This window comes from Pteropus alecto, unplaced genomic scaffold (genome assembly GCF_000325575.1).
Source record: "Pteropus alecto unplaced genomic scaffold, ASM32557v1 scaffold164, whole genome shotgun sequence".
Taxonomy (NCBI): domain Eukaryota; kingdom Metazoa; phylum Chordata; class Mammalia; order Chiroptera; family Pteropodidae; genus Pteropus; species Pteropus alecto.
In genome coordinates, this window is record NW_006439568.1 from 22,446,698 (window position 1) to 22,474,146 (window position 27,449).

At 34.5% G+C, this 27,449-nt stretch overlaps 1 protein-coding gene across 1 annotated transcript in view; it reads right to left on the minus strand.

The window, feature by feature from the left end:
* VPS13B (vacuolar protein sorting 13 homolog B) overlaps positions 1 to 27,449 on the minus strand; it is a gene marked incomplete at its 3' end in the record, with an annotated part of 647,903 nt that overhangs the window by 145,245 nt on the left and 475,209 nt on the right. Inside the window, exons 34-35 of the mRNA XM_025050073.1 lie at positions 25,190 to 25,877; positions 9,047 to 9,184 (exon numbers count right to left, since the gene is read on the minus strand). Of these exons, the coding sequence (XP_024905841.1) occupies positions 9,047 to 9,184; positions 25,190 to 25,877 (826 nt within the window). The remainder of the gene's footprint in view (positions 1 to 9,046; positions 9,185 to 25,189; positions 25,878 to 27,449) is intronic.

Sequence of the window (27,449 nt, forward strand, 5' to 3'; positions counted from 1 at the left end):
CTTTCTAAAGAACCCACCTTTATCTTTTCTCCTTTTAGTTTATCCACCTCTTCTCTCAACTGGATTCCTATTGCTGATTATTTAAACATGAAAAAACCCAAGTCTCTTTTATCATAAAAATAAAACCTAAAAGCCCTGACCCCAAATGCCCCTTCACATATTGCCCTTATTATTCTTCACAGTCAAGCTTCTCAGAAGAGTTACTTATACTCTCCGCTACTATCTCTTTTTTCTTTATTTTTTTATTGTTTAGGTGAGGCAACCCTTGGTTGACCTCACAGATTGCAAGGACCTTGTCAGCTTACAATCCTAGGTAGTCTACCATGCAAGTACTAACCAGGCCGGATCCTGCTTAGCTTCCGAGATCAAATGGGATCGGGCTTGTTCAGGGTAGCATGGCTGTAGACTCTGCTACTATTTCTTTTCCTCCTCCTCACTCCTCAATGCATACCAGCCTCGTGTCCATCCAGGTTATTTCAGGGGGAAGATCACCTGTAGTCACAATGTCTATAAATCTATTAGATAAGTTTCAGTGTTTCATCTTTCTGTGTCACTACTTGACATTGTTGAGTACTTCTTTTTTGAAACACTCCTTTTCCTTGGTTTGACTTTACAACATTCTTCAAATGTTCCTCTTAGCCCTCAGTTGACTTTCCAGGCTCCTCATCCTCCTGGCTAGTAAATTTTGATTGGACATCTTCAAGAAGAAGTTTTAAGCTCTTTTCTCTGTTTCTCATCTACATTTTCTTTGAATAATCTCATCCATGACCATGACTTGAATTAGCACCTATATTCTAAAGACTCCAAAACATCTAAAATTTTATCACAAATCTTAGCGTCTCCTGTGAGCTCCAGGTATGAATGTACAACTGCCGCAAACCCCACATGCCCAAGGCAAATTTTGTGATCTCTCCCGACTCTCATAAATTGTGGAGGAGAGACTGTTCCCTGCTGTCTGTCTTGTGAACTAGACCTGAGCCGGAACAGAGGTTGCTTTCCCCTCTTAGAGACTGTCTGATTGTAACTGGCATTCATTCTGAAATAAATTAGCACCCCTCCCTTGCCTCCTGCTATGTGCTGGTTTCTGAATAGGCTGTTGTCCTGACGTGGTCAAGCACATTAAGTAATTTCCCATACCTGGCAATGTTCATAAACTAGTACCCATGATGGTCCCCTCCTTTACCTTTTATAATTTTTTGGTGCTTGCCATGTGTATGGGGATCCATTTTGTCTTACAGGTGCCAAAGACATACCTCGTGTGTAATTTCCTTTAATAAAGTCTACTAATTACTAGACTGGAGTGGCCAGCTTCTTTCTTTGGTCCTTCCCTGACCTCTAGTTACAGAGGTAGATTTTCAGTGTCAGGGCTTTCCCCTGGATCTGTGTGCACGAACACAAGTAAAAAATATATACAAAACCAATGTGGTTCTTTTCAAGTATTTTCTATCTCAGTAAACAGGACCACCACCTGTCTCAGCTTGGGCTGCCATAACAAAATACCATAGACTAACTTACACAACAGAAATTTATTTTCTCACAATTATAGAGGCTGGAATTCTGAGATGCCAGCATGGTTGAAGGCTCTCTTCCTGGCTTGCAGATGGCTGCCTTCTCACTGTGTCCTCACATGGCAGAGACAGAGACAGAAGCTCTCTGGTGTCTCTTCTTATAAGCACACTAATCCCATCATGAGGGCTCTACCCTCATGACCTCATCTAAACCCAATCATCTTCCACAGGCTCCATCTCCAAAAACCACAACACAAGGCATTTGGGCTTCAACAATAATTCAGTCCAGAACACCATCCATCCAGTAAGACCAGTCAGAAACCCAGATGTCATGAGTAAATCTTATCCTCCATTCCCTCTATGCCATCACCAATGTCTGTGGATTCTGCCTCCCCAATATCCACTAAATCTTTCATTTTCCCTACTGCTATTATCATTCCCTGATTCAACTTAGCATTATCTACACCAGTACTACAGTAATATTCTCCTAACTGGTCCCATGCATTTACTTTAGCCCCTGTTATCTATTTTCCACCCTGCAACTAGAATCATCTTTTCAAAATGCAAATATAAACATAGAGACACACACATGCACGCACACGCACACACATATGCCTTTCTCCCCCATCACATACATGTCCTGCTTAAAGCTCTTCAATGGTTCCCCAGCGCTCCTAAGATAAAAATGGAAAATCTTTTATTATAGCCAGCAAGGCTGGGCTTCTGCCTCTTCCTACAGCCTCACCTCACACCACTGTTCCCTTGCTCTGCCTGTATTCATTTCCTTTAATGAGCCATAATCTCTCTCCCCATAGGGTCTTCTGCAAATTCTCCCGGAAATCCACCCTCCCCTCGATGTTCTTGGTTAACCCCTTTTCATCCTGTGTAACTCAGCTCAAGTGTCAGTTACTTAGAGAAGCATCTCTAAATCTTCACTTTGTAATGAACCCAAAGAACTTCTTAACACTTATGTTAGCTTATAACTATATATTACTTTGTGTGACTATTTGGTAATCAAATTCTGTCTTTTCTATTAGATTGTATGCATTTCTTGAGAGACGGAACTATCTATCTATTGCTCATCACTATATTTCCGAACTTAGAGCAATACTTAGAATATTGTAGTTGCTCATAAATACTTGTGGAAACAAATGAATGAAGAGTTCTACTGGGGATTACACCCATCATTTTAGAACTTGAAGGTATCCTTAAAATAATTCTCTTACGTTATAGGAGAAAATACTGAGGTTCAAAGAAGTAAAATGATTAGGATCACCTGCTTAGTGATAGTAAACCTGGATTGTCCAGGTGATACCTAATTACAGAAAGTCTTGAGGGCTGAGGGGAGTTTTGACTTGATGAACTGAGGGAGGTGGGTGGTCAAGATTCCTTGAGTTTGACAGGGGAGGCTAATCTAGCAAGGGCACAGGGGATAGGATTATCGAATAAAAGGAGAATCTGAAGTAATCAGGTTCACGAAGACTGAGGAAGTAATCAGGGCATAAATCTCTACCAGGAAGGTAGCAGGCACAATGGAGGACCATTTCAAAATAAAAGCTAAAGGGAGTTGAAATAAAAAGAAGGATGAATCAAAAGTGATAGTAAAATTGTGAGAGGACATGAGTGGAATTATGCTGCTATCATGAGCACATGTAAAAAATCTGAAGACTACTGAAGACTATATTAAAGAGTGAATAAGAAGAGTGAAGAAAATGGTTTTATTTAATGTAGATATGCTGAATTTTAAATAACTAAACATATCTAATAGGCAGATGGAGAAATAGTCCTAGAATTGGATAAGACAAAACTAGAAGCAGGCATTTGGGAGATGAGAGCACAAAAGACAGTCGAGGTTATTGTTTGTCATGAGCGAGATAAAAACAGGAGGCACACGACTGTGTACTTGGGAAGGCACAAGGCTATACAGTCAGGGAAAGGAGAGCTGTATGCAAACACGAAGTTGGAAAGTTAGGAGAAGGCAGATAACGTTCTTTTTTTTTTCTACCTTAGCCTACTCCGTGTTCCTAAAAAGATATCCCCCAATTACCCTAATTCTCTTCTGTAGAGGAAAGAACTCTGATAGAATTAGAGTACATGGAGAAATAAAAATCTAAATAATTGCCATACTACTGACTCCCCCGCAGGAGACTATGGGATGGCCTCTTACCATCTAGCCACCCCCAGAGTCAGTTTCTGTGATTCTTCGGGTCCTACTACTTAGCCAAGTGTTGTCCCCTGGAGGGACCACTGTTAGCCAGAGCTTCAAAGATTTACAGTCCCTTCATTCTACAGTGCTGGAAAGTAATTAATATGGCTTACTGATTCTACAGTAGAAAATCTGGTATTAAAATCAGGTTGTTAGCTGAATAAAAGAAAAAAGTTTATTAAACATCAGTTAATTGAAAAATCATCCATTTTTCTCATTTCTTCCAAAAATCCAAGTTAGAGTTGAAACACTAAGGTTGAAATAATGAAAAGATTTCCTGCATTTTAAAATTCTTGGTCTATTCCATAGTTGACATTCTGACATCAAGTTTACTATTTCATTTTGATAAATCATGGGGAATATAAACTACAATAATGTAATGCTGATGCTGCAAATTGAAGCCCGTAAAACTCAGGAAATGTAAAAGTCAAGGTTCTTACAGTTTTATTAACTAGTTTACATTTCTTAAATGTAGAAGATAGCCTGCTAGTATGGCTATAAAACTGGATTAAGATAAAGACAGGACTCCAATGATTAGGAAATGGGCCTTGTCCTAATTTCTGGAAAAAAAAAGCAAAAGGTTAACTATCAAGTCTACATTAAAATAAATAATTTTAAATTAGCTTCTTAAGATGCTTTCTTTCACTTTGAATCTTCTTGCATTTAAAAACTATATTACTTATTTTTCGTTTACCACTATGGAAAATATCGGGAGGCTATTTGGGTCATCTTTTTCAGGTATCTTACTTCTCCTGAATCAGTCACCTTCAAGATATGTCTGAATTAATCCATATTGAGTAATGAATTCAGGAATAAAAGAACATAAAAAGAGTTCAACAAAACAAACAAACGAACCCCAAAACAAAAAACACATTTCAAAAATATATATTTTGGGGGGTAAACAATGCAAAATTTCTACTTTATATTCATATAAACAAACCTATTTAAATGGTATGTTACTGTAACTGAGAAATTTTTAAAGTAATATTTTACATTATTTAAGTTTACATTTTTATCCAAATCAAAGATGTTTGTGGAAATGGGATATTCTAGAATTTTTTTGATTTTTTAAAAATTAAAATTAAAATAATTGCCACCTATAACATAAAGTAAAAATTAAAATCATTGCAACCAATAACATAGTAAGTTAATCCATAAAACATAAGAAAACAGTTTTCAAAATAGGATTACAACAAATTAAAAGTCAAATAAAATTTTAAAACAAAAATCAGATAAAACCAAAAATGAAAGCAATCTCTGAAACAAAGCTTAAGTTAATGAATAGATTAAACAAGGAGTGGCTAAAGAAACGATTTTCTTAAGAAAAAAAAAAATCAGGGGCTATGTGTTTCAACTAGAAGTATACTAAAAGAAATGTGAAACTGCAGCCATAACTCTGTTCTTGCTATAACTATGTTACTTAAATTATATGAAGATTGTGGTATGCTAATTACAATAAAACATAAACGATGACGGAAAGTTTTCCCATTTGGGCATATTTTTTTCTTTGTTATCATTTAAATGTCATTTTATGGCTACAGTGACAGTGTTCAAAAATACGTCTGCAAAGGAGCAATGAAAAAAATACCAGGGAGCTCAACTCTTTTTGCAAACGACCCTGAGTTAATTAGAAAAATCTGCACCCTTCCCATTTCTTCTCCTCACGTGTCAGCTCCCATTAAATTAAAAAAAAAAAAAAAAAACAAAAAAAAAAAAAAAAAAAAAAAAATCTCATTTCAAAGGTAAGAAATCCTATGGTTAACAAAACTTTAAACTGGGATCAAGTGGGCACATTCCTACCTTTCTGTATGATGTCATACCAAGCAGTTCACAGCTGAATTTGCAAGAAGTATGAATGATTTTTCAGTATAAGAAATATCTGATCTAATGCTAATTTTTCCTCTATAGGCTAACTGTGCAGAGAACAGGTGGCCCTGCTTTCAATTATGGAGGGCTAGCATGCCAGTGTGAGGCCTGGATTAGTTCACCTTCTCACGGGGAATTCTCCTCGGTTGGGAATGGATTTATTATGGCTTCACACATGGAATAGAGCTCATGTCAGCTGAGGGCAGTGACACATCATATGATTCAAATTAACCTGCTGTGGACTGTTCTGCGGGGCTTAGATTGTGTATTAAAATGACGACATTTTAAAAACAGCTTGAAAGAAACCAGGATTGCTGAACTGCAATGGTTCCAATTTGTTCCAACTAATCTATCACCTGCTGGAGATATTATTCTAGTGGGTTTCTGGTAGCTGCTGTTTTCCAGGTTTCTCAAAGCCACTGACCTTGCTAATGGGTACAATTGCTGCCTCTGCAGAAAGGAGGTGGGGGTGCTGAGAGCGTACTGAAGGGGTTTTTGATATAGAAGTTGGGACCTACCATTTGTCTAAGGTACTATTAATAAGAGAATACTTAAAAACTTTGCATTTTTTTTCTAAAAACAAATGCTAAAGAGCAGCATTTTTATCACTTTGTTTAGATCAAATAATTCCTGAAAAATAAATCTGAAAGGCAGAATTCAAAAGCTGTTAAGTTTGCATCTTTATGAAGAAAATTTAAAATTAGGTAGTTATAATCTGTATTTCCTCTACCCCTAAGGGCCATAACTTTTATGGCTACTGCAATCTTAATTCAAGAGCAAAAAAGAATAACTGGAAATATACTACTTTAGAGAGGTAGCATAAAACATTCTTTGGAAATGATTCTTAAATAAGATGGGAACATAGATAAAAAAATCTAATGGTAGTAAATGATTCTTAATGATAACACTGCATAAAAATTAGAAGGATTAGTTGCAAAACTAAAAAAGCCTTTCTTTTTATTTTTCAAGAAAAGAGAATGGTATTAGGTAATACTATAAAGCTGAAGTTTGTTCCCCATATCTCAGCATAAATAATATTCCTCTTAGTATATACTATTACCCAAAATTTGAAAAAAAAAATTTTCTTGACTTGCCAAAAATCTATAAAGTAATACATTCCCATGGCAAGAAATGCTTTAATGTGTCCTATTTTTCTTATTGAACTCTAAATTAGTATAGAGTGGCAATTTGGCTGTGTAGTTAGAGAATATAATTATGCTCTGGAATAACACCTACTTTAAGTGGAATATATACTTTAAGTGACAAATCGTTTACAATAAAGAAATTTTTGTCTACGACAGGGAATTCTGGAGCAATTCAAGTTTGTTTAGTGTTTCAGTGGAATCCCACACAGCTGATATATCATTCGAACTAATCTTCCCTCAAATAATTTATGAAAGAAAAGTACTCTCGATTAAAAGAGACTTAGAAGAACTGGACTCTTCGATATTGAAGAACTTAAACCATTCACTGGACATTGTTTCTGATTTTTCATAATAAAAATACCATTTAAAAAACCACTCATCATTCTTTGTATCATTCCCTTATCTTAAACCCCCCAAAATATCTGCAGTTTGGTCTTCAATACTTGTAACTGATGATATTATGAAAATCATACATTTTTTTTCTTTCATATATTAGTTACATAAAACCTTGGTACAAAAAGTATCGTCTCCAGACCAACAGCATCCACTTTACCTGAGAGCATGTTAGAAATGTACAATTTCCTACCTATCTTCTAGAACTATTAAATTATATTTGCATTTTAACGAGCTCCCCAGAGATACTTTAAATGTACACTCAAGTTAGAGAAGCGATGCTGTAAAATAACTATTTCAAATCATTTATTTCAAAGTTTGACTCTCTAGATGGATTATAACTATTATTGACTGAACATAAGATTAGAAATGGCATACGTGTAATTTCCAATTTAAAAAAGTACAAGAAACACAAAGTACAACTATTTTTAAAAATCACATTTCTACTACTCATATTAAGTTCTAGAACTGTAAGCATAATTTTTGATTCATTCACTGACACATCTCTTAAAATTCAATTTATTTGATTGCCATGAAAATAGGTAAACAATTTACCATTTACAGGTCCCATCCCTTTTACAAACAAGTCAATCGAATGTAAACTAGAAGAGAGCTTTCTAGCCAAAGTGGGTAAAAGACTGTGCCAAAAAACAAAAAAGAGTCTGACACTGAAAAAGAGAAATAAGGGGTAAACCCAAGTTTCCCTCTCCTTTCTCCATTAACTAACCATATGATCTTCCCCTATTTTATCCATTCTAACATGTTCAGTTTTTTACATGTGAATAACTCTGAAGTCAGGAAGTAAGTGTCCTGCAACTGACATAAGAAAGAACCATATCATAGTTTAAACAGTGGATATTTTTTTCTCCTAGTGATACATAAAATGTTTTTTCCTATAATTGGAAGTGGCTTAGAGTCAATGAAATATAGTACTTCACACTCACTAAGCAAGTTCTAGGACTCACACTCCTCTCAATTCATCCATTACCTCACCCTGAAGACTTCTTCCAACTTTAATGACTCCCTCAGTTTTCCTCATCAGCTTCCCGCTTTCCGTTGAGTCTTTAAAACTATGTCTAGATGCTTATGATAATTAGAAATAGTTCTTCATAGTTCTATACTTTTAAATGCCAGCACTGGAGAAATATGCTTAAGAAGAATTGGACCCCGGACATGACCAGCCGCCACCTCCGTCTGTAGTCGTGCATTGTCACGTGCATTGGCTCACTATAGCATACATTTCACCCAGGTCCACACAGGGATATTTTGCACTCAGTTTAGCTTACTTATTCATAAAATAGGGATAATTATAGTGCCTATTCGTTGGTTTATATGAGTACGTAAAACACTACTTGGGACATAATAAATATGCAATAAATACATTTTGATATGTATATCTATTGAAAACTGAGTAAAAATGTTTCTAGCACTTTGCTAAGCAACTGAAATAAGTATATTTATATATCAAATGTATCTGTGTACACTGCCTTATATATGTATATCACGTATCTCATCCATCCATCCATCCACTCACTCACCAACCCGACCATTTATCCACCCATCCATCTATTCTTCTCTCTTCATTTATAAATAAGGAAACTGAGGCACAATAGATTAGATCAACTGCCTAAGGTCACACAGTTATTTAGTAGAAAAAGTAGAAATAAAATCTTGGGTCTTTGGCTTCCGGTCAATTATTCTTTAATTGTTAACTACTTTTTGCCAGACTACAGGTAATTTTCAATGCATATTAATATCTGCCTATTGATCTTCATAATGGGCAGCCTGAGCAGAAGAGTACACTTTTGGAAAACAAATGAACTGTTCATTTTTGGCAATGAATCTCAAGATTACTAATAGACCCTGTGTACATGTTAATATACTCTCATGAAAAAAAAATACACACATTTGAAGTATGACTTTCTTACCTGGTCCATTAAGAAAGTCTTTAATCTGTAGCATTACAAGGGAAGGTGGAATACCACTTTTGCTGTCTATTTCTCCAGGCACCGTCTGCAGCCAAACTGTGCAGTAATCAAGGGCTTCAGGCAGAGTCTTCCCAGGATCTGAAGTGATAAAATTGAAATTAAAAATGTCGACTATATCATAAATATCTCATTTTGGTATAAGAGTTTCAGCTGATAAACAAGAGGAAAATCTGATTAACTACAGTGTGTAACCTTCATTGATTAATTTGTTTGTATACATACAATACACAAATACTTGTATGGAGAAAGAGAGGCTCTCTCTGTACAAGGTGGAATGATGAAACCATATTGTCCAGAACCAGGCCAAAAAGGAAAAGACATTTCAAATCTTAACTCACATCACCTCTGACTAATGGTAAAGTTTCTGCATTCTGAGCTGTTGACTGTTAACAGTTGAATAGGTGGATTCCTTTTTATTTTTAAGAAAAAACGGGATGTTGGAAACAAATTAAAGAAAAAAGTGCAAGCTTTTCAGCTTAAAAAAAAGCATATACATGTTCAAAGAAGCAGTGGATTAGTACTACTTAGGGGTTATTTGATCTGTTTCAGAGTTTTACTGACATTACAATCACATTTTACTGCTAGGCTTTTGAAGTTAGCTTCAGTAGCTTTCCCATAACCTTCTTTAATGATAAAAATTGGCCGATCTTTTAATAGTCCCAATTATAACTAAAACTTGACATTTTTTTCTGGTTTAACTTTTTCTATTAAATATTGTGTTTTTTTTAAAACATTTCTTTCTGGTTAATATTGTATATATATTTTAAAAGCATTTTTTAGCTATTGGTGATGGCAAATGGAATTTTCTTTTTAATACTTAGCAAACCACAGTTTTTATTGAAATAGCACTTTAAATAAAAACGACTGCTGTATCTTGGCATACAATGTGGTAGGCTTTTTAAAAACTTCTAAATATTCACAGTTTTTCTTTAGTTTCAAGATTGTTTTACTCTCTGTGTTTTAATGGCCTCTGAATGTCAATTTTACAGGGATGTTCTTGCCATAGATTCCATCTATTCCATTTTCAGTTGATTTGAAATGTGTTATTAAAGTGTTATTTATTTTAGGTTTTATTGATTGGATCGCTTTCAAGAATAGCATTTACATACAGTGTATTATATTCAACATATGGTTATATAGTATTACTGTCACATGTGAACTGGGCATATAAATTCTGCCTTGGAATTTGTATTTCCTGACCTTATCATGTGATCCTTATGAAATTTGGCACATATGAACCTTTATGTGATTTCAAAGAAAATACTGAAAGCAATTGATCATGACGTTAGATCTATGTGGTAAAGATCAAACACTAAACTAGTGCATTCTTCCTTTTTATATGATCAGTGAATTTAAAGCAGTGAGAATATGCATAGTAGATCCATTACATAGTAACATTACACTCTTCTCTTAAGTATAATGAGCAAGTCTGGTGAAAGGATGGCAAAACTCTGTTGCTGGTTGGATCTAATCAAGTGTGAAGGAGCTTCGAAAGCTTCTAGAACCTCAGTGTCTATTTCTAGAGCCTCACTTATGAGCAATCATCAAGAAGCTGTTATTATAAAGTAAGTGGTACTGTGCCAGACCTATATGAGGGGGCATAATTCTTTGTTTTGAAGAAAATACAATCTAGAGAAGGAACAATGATATAACAGAGAAAATGATATCACAGATATAAATGATATAATTAAATAATGAACAGAGATGAATTCGATTAGAGAAATATTAATATGATGTGTAAAAATCTGGCAAGTAAAACGATGATAAGTAAAACAAGTTATAGGAATCACATATCCAAACTTGTATGACAGAAAAGGGATATCACTAATTATATATAGAGTTCATATAATCAATACCGATACTAACAGAAAAATGAGTACAGGATAAGCAATCATTCAAAGAAGAAAATTAATACTAAGAAGCAGTTAATAAAGAAAAATAGCATATAAACATTTAAAAATATAAACATTAAGAGATATTCAATCTTACCAATAATCAAAGAGACTATTTTTTAAAATAAGTAGAATTTTTCACCTGATAGGCCAAGACTAAAAAAATGATGCCTGTGTCACATACACACACACACACACTCTCTCTCTCTCTCTCACTGTAAAATTATTTATCATAGTGAAAACTATAGAACCACCTAGATGTTCATCAACAGATTAATGTTTAAATAAACAATGATAATCCATACAATTATTTAAAGAACATCTATACATATTGACATAAAATGACAACCATTTTGTATTGTTAACAATAAAAAACAAAGTAGGTTAAGCATCTTTTCATTTATTGGCCATTTAAAATTCCCCTTCTACGAAATATTTATTCATTTTTCTATTGAGTCCTTTTCCTTACTAATTTGTAGGAGCTCCTTATATATTATCAGTATTAATGTTTTGTTTGCTAAGTGTAGCAAACATTTCCTCTTGGTATGTTAGTTGTCATTCAATTATATTCTGATGCATTTTGTTTGCATACATTTTTTTATAGATGGGGTTAAAAATCTATTAACTTTTACTTTATGAACTTATCCCTAGGTGATTATATATTTTCTGTAGTTTCTTGAAGGATTTTAAAGATATTTCTACTTTTAGCCGTTTAATCCTTCTGAGAGCATTGTTTTATGAAAAATAGGAAAAGTCTGCTCAGCCTCACTATTAATCAAGCATATACACAAATAAAAACAGAAAACACAGTTAAGTAATAAGATTAGCATAAATTAAAAGGATCGATAATATTTTGTGTGGGGGAGAAGGAGGAGAAAGAGATCCTCCCGTGTATGGTGGAAAAGAGTGTAAATCCAGTATTTTTGCATGTGTGGGGGAGAGGACCAAACTTCTGAATATCCATGCCCTTGTAATCAGAAAGGCCATCTGTAGGACTCTGTCTTAAAAAAATACTTAAAACTACACAGATAAACATCCAAAGAAGTTGACTGCAGCATCATCTGAAATATTAAAAATGAGAAAAATAAAACTAAATAGAGAAATGGTAAAATAAATTACAACTATACTGTGAATACTGCATAGAATACTAAGCTGGCATTATTCACAGTAGCCAAGACATGGAAACAACCTAAATGTCCTTTGGTAAGGGAGATGTGGTACATATATACAATAGAATATTACTCATCCATAAGAAAAGATGAAATACTGCCATTTGCGACAACATGGAAGGATCCTGAGAGTATCATGCTAAGCAAAATAAGTCAGAATGAAAAGGACGAGAACTATATGATTTCACTCACATGTGGGATATAAAATAGAAAGCAACAAATAAAAAAAAAACCTCATGGATACGGACAACAGTATGGTGGTTATCAGAGTTGGAAGGGGGTGGGGAAAGGCTGAAGAGGGTAAATGGGTCAAATACATGGTGACAGAAGGAGAGTAGGCTTTGAGCAGTGAACACAATTTAATATAGAGATGATGTATTACAGAACTTTACACTTGAAACTTATATACAATCTTGTTAACCAATGTCACCCCAATAAATTAAAGAAGAAGAATACTATGCTGTTAATAAAAAGAAGGAAGTGAATCTGATGTACTGATATGAAGGAGCTTCAAAATATCTTGTGAAGTGAAAAAAAAAAACAGGATAGTAGGTTTAGTAAATTCAAAAGTAAAAAACCTAGCTGCATACATATATACATACACATATACATATCTTTTTTTAAGTACTGGAAGATGACCATCTTTGGGATGATCCTAAGCACATACTGATATATGGACATATAATTTATTCAGAGCTGAAAAAATTAGGACTACATATCAGGCATATACAAAAATTAAAATGAAGGGGAGAGAAAAAAAGCACTTCAAAGGATATGTGATGTCTTACCTTCATTGAATAGACTAGGGCAACAGCAAATTCTGATAACGTGAGTGAGCATTTTACAAGTAGGGAGGATAGGATTTATGCAGGTTGCCTTCCTTTTGGTAGAAGTTAGAGGGCCTGGCCATCTACATCAGGGGGATATGACTTAGAGATAAAATCAACAAACTGGCAATAGCAGGAAGCAGAATATGAATTAGCAATCAAAGAAAGTGTGAAAATCTAGGAAATGTATCCAAGAAGGCCAAAATTTCAATGACTATTTCCTAACAAAATATTACTGGCTTAATGATATTATTGGTTTAATTACTACATAACTAGTTTTAAAAGTACAGCTGTATTTACAGGGGCAAGAGAACAGAATAACTGAAATTTGGGGCATCCAGGAAAATACAGCTTGCATGGTTGATGAATACTGAATATATGACAGGGCTGGTGGCTACTCTCTTTAGTTTTGGCTAAAATCTCTACTTTGGATCTGCCTGTAGTCATTGCGGTTAGATGAAGGAGCAGAAGTAGCAGAAAGTTATGTCAGAATCCCAGAGAAATAGCTCAGGTTTGCAAGTCAGTATCGAGTCTCTTATATTCTAACGGCTAGATGATGAGGGGGCACGACTTCTAGATTTCCTGTACTGTCTTCAATTTACTTCTCCTGAATTCTATCATCAGGGTGAGAAAATAGGGTTCATATTACACATTCCTCAGGGTCAACATCGCTGGGAAAGCACTAGTGAAACTACGATTAAAGGAGCCTGTGAATATGATAGAGTGACAAATAGGGATGATTGTTTCATACCGGAAGCTCCTTCAGACTTTGCTAGTTTCCTTCTCCATACTTAGCAAACGCCTATTTAAATGAACAAAAAAAGCTCTCAAACTCCTCTCGCTGTTGATGAGCACACTTACACTGTTATCTCTAAGCCTAAAAAATAAGAGAAAGTTGTATCTTAGTGGGAGTAACAGAATATGGGAAATGCATGAGAAAAAATGACAAACTGCTCATGGATATAAATCCTGTTTAAAGTCAGCCAGAACTCACTTCAGTAAGATATTGGTATTGACAAAGTTATATTATTTTCCCTCTGGGTTGACCTGGCCTCCAAAAGAAAATGCTTCATTATAACATGTCACAAGAAACGACCTAAGATTCAGAAAGTCTCAAGTCTATTCCTAGGTGGATCAAGGTGTTGTTGGATTTCAGGGACTTGATTCAGACTGTGTTCTTTGTACTTGTAGATTACTTTGCTCTTCTTCACCAAACCTTCATTTCACTTAACTGCTTGCAAGGTCTTCCTCTAAATCTGATAAAACTCGTCTTTGTAGTGTTGCTCATTATTATTATTTTATTATTATTCCTTAGTATGTCCTTGCTTAAAATTTGAATCATATAAAATATAACATGATTCACTGTGGCCAACTCAAAAGGAAACTTTGAAAATGAACTAGTTCATATTCTTTGCAATCTTCTACTTAACATAAAAAATTTGTTTTCCAAGTTCATTACAGAATAGCTGAATGCTATGGATTTTGGAAGCTTTATTACCACCCTGCTTTGTTCTACTATGCGGCAGAGTATTTCTTTTTCATAACTAAGTTGAATTTTTACTTAGGTTCCAATAAAAGACATTTTCCCATAGAGTTCAGAGGTAATTTCCTCATTTTAAGATATAACACTGACTATATAATGAAGTCCAGTTAATTTTACACAGATACTTCTAAGTGTTATCCATCATTTAGACAAAATGTTTTAATTTCTTTTGCCATATGAAGAACTTTGAATTTAAAAAAGCCTTGTGCTATAAGATTGTTTATTTGAAAGCTAAGTATCTATTATAAAGATTAGTGAGACTTTGTACCATCATTTTCTTCCTCACCCACCCCTCTCTAACAGTTACTTGTATGATCTATACATTTACAACAGAGTCGATAATCCGTGCCTCTTGGCCACTTTTGTGCTTAAGAACACCTCTGCAAGTGGATTGGTTAAGGAAGGGCAGAAAGAGAAGTTAGCCCAATATTTTCCTTGGCAGTTCCAGGCACAGTTTCTGTTACGGCAGATGTAAGTAACTAGAGTCACGATAATGTTTTTGATATTTTGATTCAACTTTCTCATGATACTCTTGTATTTTACATTTCTGTGGAAAATGAGTACTAACTTAAATATGGAGCAATACCAAGAAAATAAAATTTTCACATGGTGGAAAGGTCTTATAAACTTGTGTTACTGGAAAAATTTTAATTGAAATTTGGGGGATGAGCCCTGAAAAATAAACTTCTGGTTAATTTGGTTTCGGTATACCTCATTTTAACCATGTTTCCTTCAATAAGCAAATGGTTTGTCATCTTACTCTTGGTATTAGCTTCTTGCCGCATTAATCTCATCTTGTTACTGCTTGAAATCTTGTTCAATATTATCAACAACTTTTGAAATTACATCATGCTTTAAGTTCCAATTCTACTGATGTTAATGTTAGCATTACTGATGAGAGATAATTAAAATTAATGTATTTCCTAAACTACTATTGTAGATTTAAATTTCAGTAACTTTCTGCTTTGATGTCATATTGCACTGAGTTTTTCTTTTCTGATAGCACTATATGATAAAACCATCACAAATTCCTCAGAAATGTAATGCTTGTATGATGTAGCTCTGCAAATAGCCTCAAGATTTACTTCTGTCTCCATTTTACTGGTTCCAGAAAGTCCAGAAGGATCTATTGTTTGGTTTTTTAAAAGAAATGACTATATATTTTATTCATTTTTCTGCAAAGTCTTCAATGACCTGTTATTATGAGCTACAATCATCCTGAAGTCTGCCACAACTAATGAGCCCAGGCCTGTCCCAGGTGCCACAGAATCAAAGTGGCATCTATGGCTGCTTAGGGAGACTGACTCTCTTTGGCCTGAGGTACCCAGGGCTATCATGTTTATGAAATGGCATTTAAGTGACTTTTGATGAACTCTTGAGGGACAACTGGCAGGTGATACAATACTGCCACACAGAAGAGGTTGGTGAACCAGTCTGTCACTGACCCAGAACTTACTGAACACAGATTTACTTTCATGAAACTTTCTCACATTTTGTTTTATAGGAGAGTTTACATCAGTTTTTAACAGAATAACATATAGGGTAACAAAAAGAACATGAACTTGGAGGCAGACCGATCTGGGTATAAGTCCTGACTTCTTGAGTGGGGTAAATTTCTTTTTAACATCACTGAGTTCCAATTGCTTTGTTTCCAAAATGGGGATAATAAACTAAATTGTGGGATTGTTGAGAATATTAAATATGTGTAACGTGGTTTGTATGGGGCATATGTCATGGTAGGAGTTAAATAAACAGTCACTGTCTTGTCTCTTAAACACAAGCTCCAAACAAAATAGGAGTGTGAGTGATATGTCTTCCAAGTGTCTATTCTTCCTAGATTTTTGTTTTTGTCTTTTGGTTTTGAAAAATCTTTTTTATCACTAATCTACAATAAGAGGAATTTAGAAGGTAAAAAATAAAAAGCTTTGCTTATTAGTGAAAATTATACCCAATCTTGATCTTAAAAACTAGTCAATATATTTACTTCCCTATTTAACACTCCTGGCTAGAAGAAATGATAAACCTGACAATTTCCAAGCACTCTGGTTCTAGTAATTATCAAAGTTATATTCTTACCTTCTTTCCCATCCTTTAGAAATATTTAGCCTGTACATAAGAATTAAATAATCCTCAAGGAAGTAAATAACTTACAAGCCAAAGTAGGCTCCATTTTTTAAACTAGAAGTTAGAGACTCTTTTACAAAGGTATCTGGGTATATCAACCTTTATATAAAGAGACTGAAATGACACTTTAAAATAATTTATAAGAACACATGGTGACTGCATCAGCCCTTCAATTTCACACACTTTTTTTTTTTTTTTTCCAGGAAGATCAAGCAGAGTTAACATCTAGCCTGAGTAGGGAGGGAGAAACTACCTCAAGAGAAATCAGGGTGGTAGATGAGGGCTTAAAGACTCCCTACTCTCTTACTTCACTGACGAGATGCTCCTAGATGGTCTTTTAGCTTAATCTTTTTATGCTTAGCCAAGAATACTTAAAAATGTTTCTTTATAGAACTAGAATTAAATTTAAAAGAAAGCATTTTGGGAAGATCTTTTTATTAGATCTGTCTCTATCTATAAAATTAATGTAAAATTTCCAAGGGGCCGCGTTGTGCTTGGTCTGGGCTATGCTCAATGGCTGGAAGTATAAGTCCCTGCAATGAGACGTCACTATCAGAACAGTCCCTTCTTACCACTGGACATGTATGTAAAAGGCAAGCTACAGGGTTACTGAATTTCTTATATTTTTCTAGATTTCTTTTATTATCCTTAGTTTAAATGGCAATATTTTTCTTTCTCTAAATATAGACACAAAAGCAAATGTAGTCCATGAGGCCCCTATAATGCATGAAAATTAAGTTGTGAAAGAACTTAGATCCTTAAAACACAGTAACAATTCAATGTCAGGACAGCAAAATTAACCAAGAAATCAATTCTAAATTACTCTGAATGCCAAGTTAAGACTCACCCTCTCCTTGCTGATAGCTAGGCATTTGGCTAACTCCATTAACACTTTTTCCAAAGCTCTGTACTCTATACCTTGTAAGATGTGATAGGAAGGGGAAGAGATTTCCTTGTTTGAAAACCCAAGCCCAGATCCCATAAGATGAAAGGAGTAAAGTGACTGCTGGCCTGTGTGATCACCAGTGTCCACTGGCTCTAACTTTCAGAACCAAGTATTCTGTATCTTCCTAGAAGGAAGTGTATTCTGTCTACTTAATGGTGCTAAGCAGCAGATGAAATGTAAAAAATTTTTGTGAATTCCTTTTAATTTATTTTCTATCCTGTTCTGTGGTGTTTTGGATATCTTTCCTATTTGATTGTTTTCATTTGATTGTCCAGTAAAAAATGTAATCATATATGTCTAAGGAAGATCAACTTAATTCCAACTGTAACCCTCTTCTCTGCTCTGAGCAAAGTCTGAGTTCTGTAACACTGAAAGCCAATCCAGTGGCTTTAAGTGATTCCTCCAAATTTTCATTCATTTTATGTAATTATTAGTTTAAATGGTGTCAAAAGGGCTGGGACAACAATTTTTTCCTCATGTCCAAAAAGGAAGGCCTATTAAGCATTCCCTTCTACTACTAAAAACTACAGAAGTCCCAACTTACAGGTGAATAACATTTCATAGTTCCAAGGCATTTCATAAATATCATCTAATTTAGAGCTCAGATTAAACCATTAAACTGCAATGCAAGAACAGAATTATTATACCCATTTTAGAGATAAGGAAACTAAAACACCAAGAAATTTAGTTATCTGCATCAAAGAGCTAAGAACATTAGTCAAGATTAAAGGAAAAATTTCTGATTTTCATTCCAATACCTTTCCCCATATATTAGTTCCCCCCACTGGCTGGGTGACTTCTTTTCTGCAGCACAGTTCTCCCTGAGTGATGCACTAGTGTGCCTCTCATTTAAAAGACCTACTTACTTGCTGATTCCTGTCAAAGTAATAATTTCATTTTACATTATTGGTCAGCAAGAAATGTTCCCAGCAGCTAAGCTTTCAGATAAATGTTCAAGTTGTGATCATTATGACATTAAAGTCACAGGTTAATTCTAAGCCTTTCCAGGGATATTAACAAAGCCTTTAATTCTAAAGAGATATGTAATTCAATCTTTCTCTTAAAGTCACAATAACTAAATGAAATCAAGATATGATTTATGAGGTGTAAGAAGCCAGTTTATGATTTTCTAACTGTTGGTTTACTCAAATGTCTTTGGCACAATTTCTACAGACTTATTAATAAAAGGGTAAAGAAGTCAATTACTACAACTGAAAATTTTCAAACTACGCAATAGCTATAATTACACTAAAATGATATGAGGTTTTGGGGCAGATTACAACCACTATTTTAAAGTCAGCTTTTAAAGATATTAACAATGATGATAAAAGTGACAACAATAACATTAACATTCATTGAGTCTTGTGCTACATACTTAGCTAAGAGCTTCATATACGTTGTTTAATTCTCACAGCAACTCTAGGAGGTTGCTATCAGTATTACCCTTATATTATAGATAGGGAACTGAAGTTCAGAGATGTTAAATAACTTGCCCAATGTCACATAGCTGTAAGTAGCAGAGCTAGGATTAGAACTCAGGACTGACTGACTCCAAATCTTGAGCTCTTACTGAACTCTATCCCATGTTTACCTCTTAATTGGACCTGAAGTCACATCTGTAACATTTATAAAACTTTAAAATGCAGAAAGTGTTCCATACCATATCATATCATGGATATTTCTGTCCTACATAGAAGTGTATTACCTGTTTTTACAGTATGATAAATTCGAATCAACTTTAATTTTTATATTTTAGTACAGTTGATGCTTGAAAAATTGTAAAGAAGTTGCAAGAGAGTAGAAGCAATTGTTTTCAAATTGGTTTGTTAGTTCGTAGAACATATTAATGAGTATTAAGATACTGGAGTGACTGTGGAGTGAGGAAGTATGGGGGTTAAATGTCCTCAGAATGGTTCAACTCCTTCACAGCTGACCAGATGGCACAGTCATTTTTTCAAAAAACAAACAAAAACCCCTAAACAAACAAGAAGAAAAATTACTTTTAGAGTCTGCCTTAGACTGCATAGTCAAGATATGAGGCAATTTCAAATCTGGACTCCATTACCTTAAACAAAACAAATACTAATTTTTAAATATTTATAAACACAACTAACATGATTATGTTAACAATAACTACGTACATTTTTATTTAAATGAGAATTGCCAGTAATACAGCTGCTGCATATAAATGTGCTGGTAGAAGGTCTCATTTCTGTTAGAGGTTGCTCTAGGTGAGAAGGGCATGGAAAGGCTCATTGCCACATTATTTTAATATTTTGAAAAGAAACTTGTTAACTCACAGATTTATTATCTACTTGGACTAGAAAATCATTTATAGGTTATTGATATTAATAGTCATAAAAATTTATTAATAATTTATACTTTAAATGATCTGCCATTTTTCTTTTAATTATGGTGAGTAAAACAAAGCACTATATATACACTTGCAGGTATAGCTGGTGTAATTTTAGATCACTAAATTATGCAACTGGGGATTATACTTTATCACTTTTAAAATTATAAGCAATTGTCATCATTTTTATATCACTTCAGGTTTCTAAAATAGATGGTATAGGTATAAATACAGAATCCATTTATCATCTACTCTAGGTAGCATCTTGCAATACATTTAGGATTTTTTAATATATATGTGTATAAATGGCATATATAACACGCACGTGTGTGTGTGTGTGTGTGTGTGTGTTTGCGCGCGTGCGCGCATATTTATCAGACATGTGCTGAGAAAGCAAATTGACATGAGGGACAACGAGTTTCACAGCATTTCTTTTACTAACTCAATTTTATAATATATGAAAGGATATCCCTAAGGAACACAAGGGGAAAACACTGTTAGCACTCTTTGAGTATTTGGGCATGTTCTTTGCTTCATGGTGACATCGGTAGAATCAAGTTAATGCTGACAAGTCCCTGAGAGCAGTAATTATTCATTAAAATACATTTAACTGATCTGTGCTCATAGATGTAAAGATATGAAAGTATCACTTTTGGGGAGAAATCCTGTATTAAGTTTCTCAGAAAACCATGTCTTGGCTCATGGAGTAGAAAATATTTTTATTATTTTAAATTGTAGGATTTCTGGTGCCAGCTGAAACTGGAATAACCTCACTGCAGCCTAAGTCTCATGGTATTTACAATTAAAATTTTGAAAAAATGAGGGCTCTGAAAAGTGAACAAAACAATGCATGAAGGTTGGGGAAGGGAGTCAAATTTGTAGATATGACTCATACGATTGTGAGTTTCCCATTTTGTTTTGTTTTGTTTTTATCTTTTCTCTGATAACCAACTTGAAAGTGAGTCCTGTGTTGTATTGCACAGCGGTGGCAAGAACAGCCAGAAGGCCATAAGAAATCATGCCCCCGTGTTCTCACGAGCGTAGGAGAGACCAGTTGTTTTTAATTTTTCATTTTTTTCTACTGGTTTTTCCCCAAGGGTGGGCTGTGTGTGTGTGTGTGTGTGTGTGGAACAGGTAGAGAAGTGGCTGTGCGATGGTGTCAATGACACAAGCATTTAAGACTTTAGCAGATGTTATAATTATGTTTCATGAGGTAAAGGTAAACACATTTGAAAAGAAACGGAAACTACAAAAAAGAACCAAAAGAAATTTTAGATCTGAAAAGTTCAATAGAAATTATCCAATATAAAGAACGGAGAGGAAAAAAAGGAAAAGGAGTCCCTGAAATCTATGGGATAATATAAAATAGTTGAATGTTGGAGTCGCAAAAGGAGAGAAAGGTTGGTGCAGAAAAATATTTAAAAAAAAAATAGACAAAAAGTACCTAAATTTAATTAAAAAATATATATTTACAGAGTCGAGAATATTGCAGAACCTCAAACAGGAACAATTCAAAGAAATCAAGCCCAGGCACATCATAATCAAGTTATAGAAAATCAAAGATAAAGAAAAAAAATTTTGAAAGCAGCTAGAGAAAAACAACACATTATATATATATGGAAACAACAATAGGAGAATTAACATGGATTTCTCTTCAGAAATCACAGAGGACAGAAGACAGTGGAACAATATCTTTGAAGCGCTGAGAGACATGTAAACTCGAAATTATAATCCAGCAAAAATATCGTGCAGGAATAGGGAGAGAGGGAAGGAAGGAGGAAGAGAGGGAAGGAGGGAGAGAGGAAGGGAGGGAGGGGGAGGGAGAAGAGGGAGAGAGAGGTGGGGGGGGAAGAGAGAGAGAGAGAGAGAGAGAGAGAGAGAGAGAGAGAGAGAGAGAGGAGGGAAGGAAGGAAGGAGGGCGGGAGAGGGAAGGAGAGAAATGTTTTCAATAAGAGATTGTAAGCTGGCAAGGTCCTTGCAATCTGTGAGGTGAGAGAGGGAGAGAGAGAGAGAGAGAGAGAGAGAGAGCGCGCGCGAGCGAGCGCGAGAGAGCGAGCGAGCGCGAGCGCGAATGTGCAAGAGTGAAATAACTGGTTGCCAGCAAGCCTGCTCTAAAAGAAATGCTAAAGGATGTACTTAATGCTAAAGGAAAATGTACCAGAGGAAAACTTAGGACTTGAGGAATGAAGGAAGAGCTCTGGATATGGTAAATATAAAATATACCTCGGAAACAAAATATACTAGTTTCCCCCTCTTTAGTTCTTTAAAATATGTAAGATTCTTGAAACAAGTATCAAAATCTTATCTGATAAGAGTTTTCAAAATATGCAGACGTAGTATATATGACAATTATAACGGAAGTGAGGCAGGGTAAAGAAATCTATATGATTGTAAAGCTTTCACATTTTCCTTGAAGTGATAAAATGTTACTGCTAAATAGTCTGTGAAATATTAGGCATGTATATTAGAAACTCCAGAGCAACCACTAAAATATATTACAAAGAAATAAAGCCAAAATACAAATAAATAGAATATTAAAAATTATTCTTAATTGCAGCTAGAGGTCAATCTACAAATAATTTTAAAAACTAATTTGAAAAGTAGTCCTATTTCATTCCTCAGTATCCAAGCAGTTTTCCTTAAACCATAGCATACAGGTGATACTTTTCTAAACTGCTTCTCTGACACAGTCCCCCATGTCATGAAGATCCATATTCTGCAAAACTTTCATCATTAGTCATAATAAGCATAACTGTTAAATGAAGAGAGGTGCCTGAATGCAGAAACTGAGTCTTTTTACTGTTCCTTAGCATCCTGAACATGTCTAATAAACAGCCAGGGTTCAAATGGAATGAATGAATGGCTATTCCCAAAGATCGTCTGATTGTAGAATGAAAGCACAACAGGAATAAGTTCATTCTAAAATAATGCCAAGTTGATTGTACAAGACAGGAGGGTAAGTATGATTTTAAAATCTATGTTGATTAATATAAAGTAGTTATCCTGGGATATTATACCATATTCTAACAATGCTCAAAGGATGTTTAGTATTTGCTTTCAGGGTCTTCATTGCAGTCACCTGAATATGTCAAATGAATATGTCAAATCTTCCTAACAATGTTAAAAATATTTCCATCTTCTAGATTCTCTCAGAGCCATGCTTTAACAATGAATAAAGTCAATGATCAATGATTCTTAGGACCCTAATGAATTAGAAAATCAAAATTTCCCAGATGACTTGGGCCTTGGAGATCTCCTGCTTATAAACTGTTTTTGTAATATTCTTACTGGTTCTCTTACTAATGAGTTAAATAGAATTTTTGATGTTTTCTTTTATATTTATATAAAAATTATGATTTTTTGAAAATCATCCTCTAAACATAGCCCTTTTAAAGAGTAAAACAAAATCATTTGTATGCTTTTTGCTCCATATGATTGCCACACAAAGGAATATGAGCACATGTGTAATAATGGTTTATGACTTGCACAGAAAACAATAAACAGCCACATTGTGCTAGATTTTATTTTACAATCAAATTTTTTTGTCCTCTCAAAAAAAGAAAATCCATTATCACCATAACAACTTCAGGTGTGTCTGATATATTGAAATGGGACAATCACTGAGATGCCATGTATGCTAAAACTGCTATTGGTTGGCTGCCTCTTGAGTTACCTTATGGGAAAGGATTAATTTTAGCATCAAAAGAAAGTACAGTCAGTCCTCACTTAATGTCACTGATAGGTTCTGCAACTTTAAGTGAAACAACATATAACAAAACCAATTTTACCATAGATAATTGATATAAACAAGAGTTAAGGTCCTACAGTATCTCATGAACATTGTAACAGTACAATGTTGAATGAATGACGTTATTTGAGGACCTGAGGACCTGAGGCATGAACACTGCAGAAAGATATATGTTACTCATTCATTTTTAACTGATGATGATTTTAGCTTTTCCTGGACCTTTCTGTTCAGTTAGCTTCATGATGATACCCTTTTTTGTCCAATTAAGACACTGTAATGACTCCTTCCCTTTAGAATCCAGAAATGGAACTGGCCACTTCCACCATACCGCTCCGCCTCCTCATGAGGCTAACATTATAGTCATTCATCTTTTTCTATTTTTTTCTTATCCACATTTCAGGGTTTCAAAAGAATCCTAGACTTGGAATAGTGCTTTCCTCAGTATGGAAAAGTGTGCTACATGAAGTGTTTCTCAATTGGTAATGGACTTGAATAATTGATTCAAATGAACCAATTTAAAACATAAAAACATAAATTGAAAAATAACTTTATTAATATTTAATAAAATTTATGTATTTAAAACACTGAATAAACTAGTGTTCTACTAGAATATCAAAAGAAAATTTGCATCTTTGAAACAAGTCAAAATAAATTTTAATCTGATAGGGTAGTGTAGCTTAAGTAGATGACTCAGCTACCTTCTCTTAGTCTTTCAGGTCAAATCTCTAATTCTACATTAACTCAGGGAAAAGGTCTCTATGCCTTGTTTGACCCTGTTTCCATTAGCCGTTGTTACTTATCAACCAGTATGTCATAAATTTGAATCCCTGATCACTTTCCTAGTTTCAAGAGGCAACAAGTTTCAGAAATTCAATATAATTATTATAATACAGAATGCTGTCTGGCTATGAGAAATGTAGGATGGGGCAACAAGAGCCAGCTGGCCAACACTGCTAATAAACATTTTGTTTTGGATGTATAACAATTTTAAACCATCTTACTTTACTAATAAACCTCAAATATTTACTATTAAGCTGTTATACCATGAAGATTAGATCAACAGAATACCGAAACCATTAGCTTAATTGTCTAAGGTTCTCTTTTTCACCTGAACAGTTGCATTAACATGAAAAGCATACTCGTAGGCCATTAATATGAAAAAAAGCTTTGCTTCCCAATCACTCGAAATTGTAAAGCATTTCTATAGCCCAGAAAGAGCCTCTGTTTCATTTAGCTCCTGAAAAAAAAAAATATTCAAAGGCATAGTAAGGACACGAAGGCTAAACCTGGATACGTTTCAAACATTTACTTAAACATGATTCAGCTGTGGGACATGAACTTTACATATTTACGTATTCTGTAGAGAAAAGAAGTCTTGCCTGGTTTGTCAGCTTTTGCTGTTTGATCAATCTTGAAACTGGGAATAAAACTTATTATGTAATAGTAGTTAGCAGCACTCCAGTAAAGTTGAAGGCTCTTACCTGTACACTTGTAATCAGAGGCCACTCCTTTAAGCACAGCATCAAAAATAGTCACTTCCACTCGTTGCTTTCTGTGGTGACAACTCAGAAGCAAAGAAGGCTGGGAGACAATCAAGTACAAAAAAGGTTCTAGCTGCATATCACCAGTTCCTCTTCGTCCAGGCTGCCGAACGATAGTAATACCAAGCGCTTGTCTAGCAGATGACCTTGTAGATGCGTGAAGACTTTCAAGAGAAATGGCCCCTATTTTTTTCCCTGAAGGAAAAGATATGCTGCTGTTCAAGAGATCTTCTGCTGTTACTGTGGAAATACATGCCTCACTGGGCTTAGCAACATCTGAATCAACTTCTGAGAGATTTAATGTACACTTGCCTGTTTTATCGTTATCCTTTTGTTCTTGAGATTTCAATTTGGGTAAGGTTGTACAAGAGTAGGTCATTAGTGAGATTCTACTTGCAGTAATAAATATGTCAAAGGGAATAAAATTTAGATTTTTTACAATTGATGACTGGCGTGAGGGACGGGCAATGCGATGCTGACTAGTACCACTGTGTTGTTCTATTTGTACTATTCTGATTTTAACACTGTCACTGCCAATTCCACTATCCTGAGCACCACTGTACCGCGATGAGGTTTCAGCCATGCTTCCATCAAATGTATCCATTTTTTTCTGTTCTTGCTTAGAGATCTGTGAGGAAAAACAATAAAATAGTTTCAACTAGTTACATTCCTAGTGTTATTACATAATGTTATATAAACATATTGTCAAAAAATGGATCTAGTATATCTTATAACAGAATAATCATAAAAACAAAACAGAGCCCATTCAAAAAGGTTATTCATATTAAAATGCCAAGGAAACATTTGAGAAAAAGCATGGAATGTGCATTTCTAACATTAAAATATACTTTTGAGCATCAGACTTTCTTTTTTGGATTAATAAAAGTAGTATACATAAAAAAATGCCTCTTTAAAGAATTTGTATTCTTTACAGTGATTTTCCAAGTAGTATAAGAAACTTTCCAAATCATGACTACTATTGGTTGAAATTATACTTTAGGTAGGAATAGTTTATTTTGTTTACCTTTTTCATTATAAAACTGATTTATAGGTTTTTGGATAGTAAGAGAGAGGAGAGTCAGTAGTCCTGGATTATGAAGGACAAAAAAAGAGTAAACTAAGATAAATGTATGCTATTCAACTGCAGTTTATTTTCCCATACATAGGACCTGAAATGGGTAAATGTAAGTAATCAAAGCAGAATGTAAGTAATCAAAGCCCTCGAAGGTAGAATCTTCCTTTGTCCACTACAGGCTAGTCATTCTCAAACTTTTCCAGCAACAACACTCTTTGTGGAGAACAAATAACTTGGTGATAGCAGCAGTTATGATCACCTTGGTGGCATACCTCTAAGACCTCCAGTTTCTTTCTTTGGTTTCACTTTCTGAGGTCTCCCAACTATCAGTTGTGGTGTGTTATTTGCGATCTAAATGTTTTACTTGTTTGTTTTTTTTTCATTCAAGTAACACAGATTCATTAAAGAAACCATGGAAAATCCAAGAAAAAAGCCCAAATCCTCCTGACTTCCATCTTATCACCCAAATAACCGATGGTAATATTTTAGTGCATTTCCTGTCGGTCTTTTTTCCCTACCTATGCAAAGGTTCCTCCTACCCCACCCCATTTTGGTTATAATCAGACCACAGAGACAAATTTGTAACCCAATGTTTTTACATGCCAATATGCTCTTCATAATTGCTATTTTGAAAAGCTGCATAATATTTCATTTTGTGTCCCCCACCCCATTTTGGTTTAAATCAAACACAGAGAAAAAATTGTAACCCAATGTTTTTTACATGCCAATATGCTCTTCATAATTGCTATTTTGAAAAGCTGCATAATATTTCATTTTGTGTTAGGAACAAGTTATTCAACTATTCCCATATGATTGGACCTTAAAGTTTTCAATTTTTAACACCAATCATCTATTACAAACATCTAATAACATTTACTTAGGACAGGCTCCTAGAAGTGGAATAGGTAAATGGTATAAAAAAGTTTAAGGTTATAGAATATTGCCAACACCTTGCTAAAAAGGCTATGCTAATTAATATTATCATCAGCAATGAAAAAATGTTCCCCAAAGTACTGAGTATTGCTTATTATATTTTCAGGCTCTTCATTTGATTGGTAAATACAGTATCATTTTTCTATATGCTGCAGATTATTATTACAAGTAACCTGTGAAAATGTTAAGGGA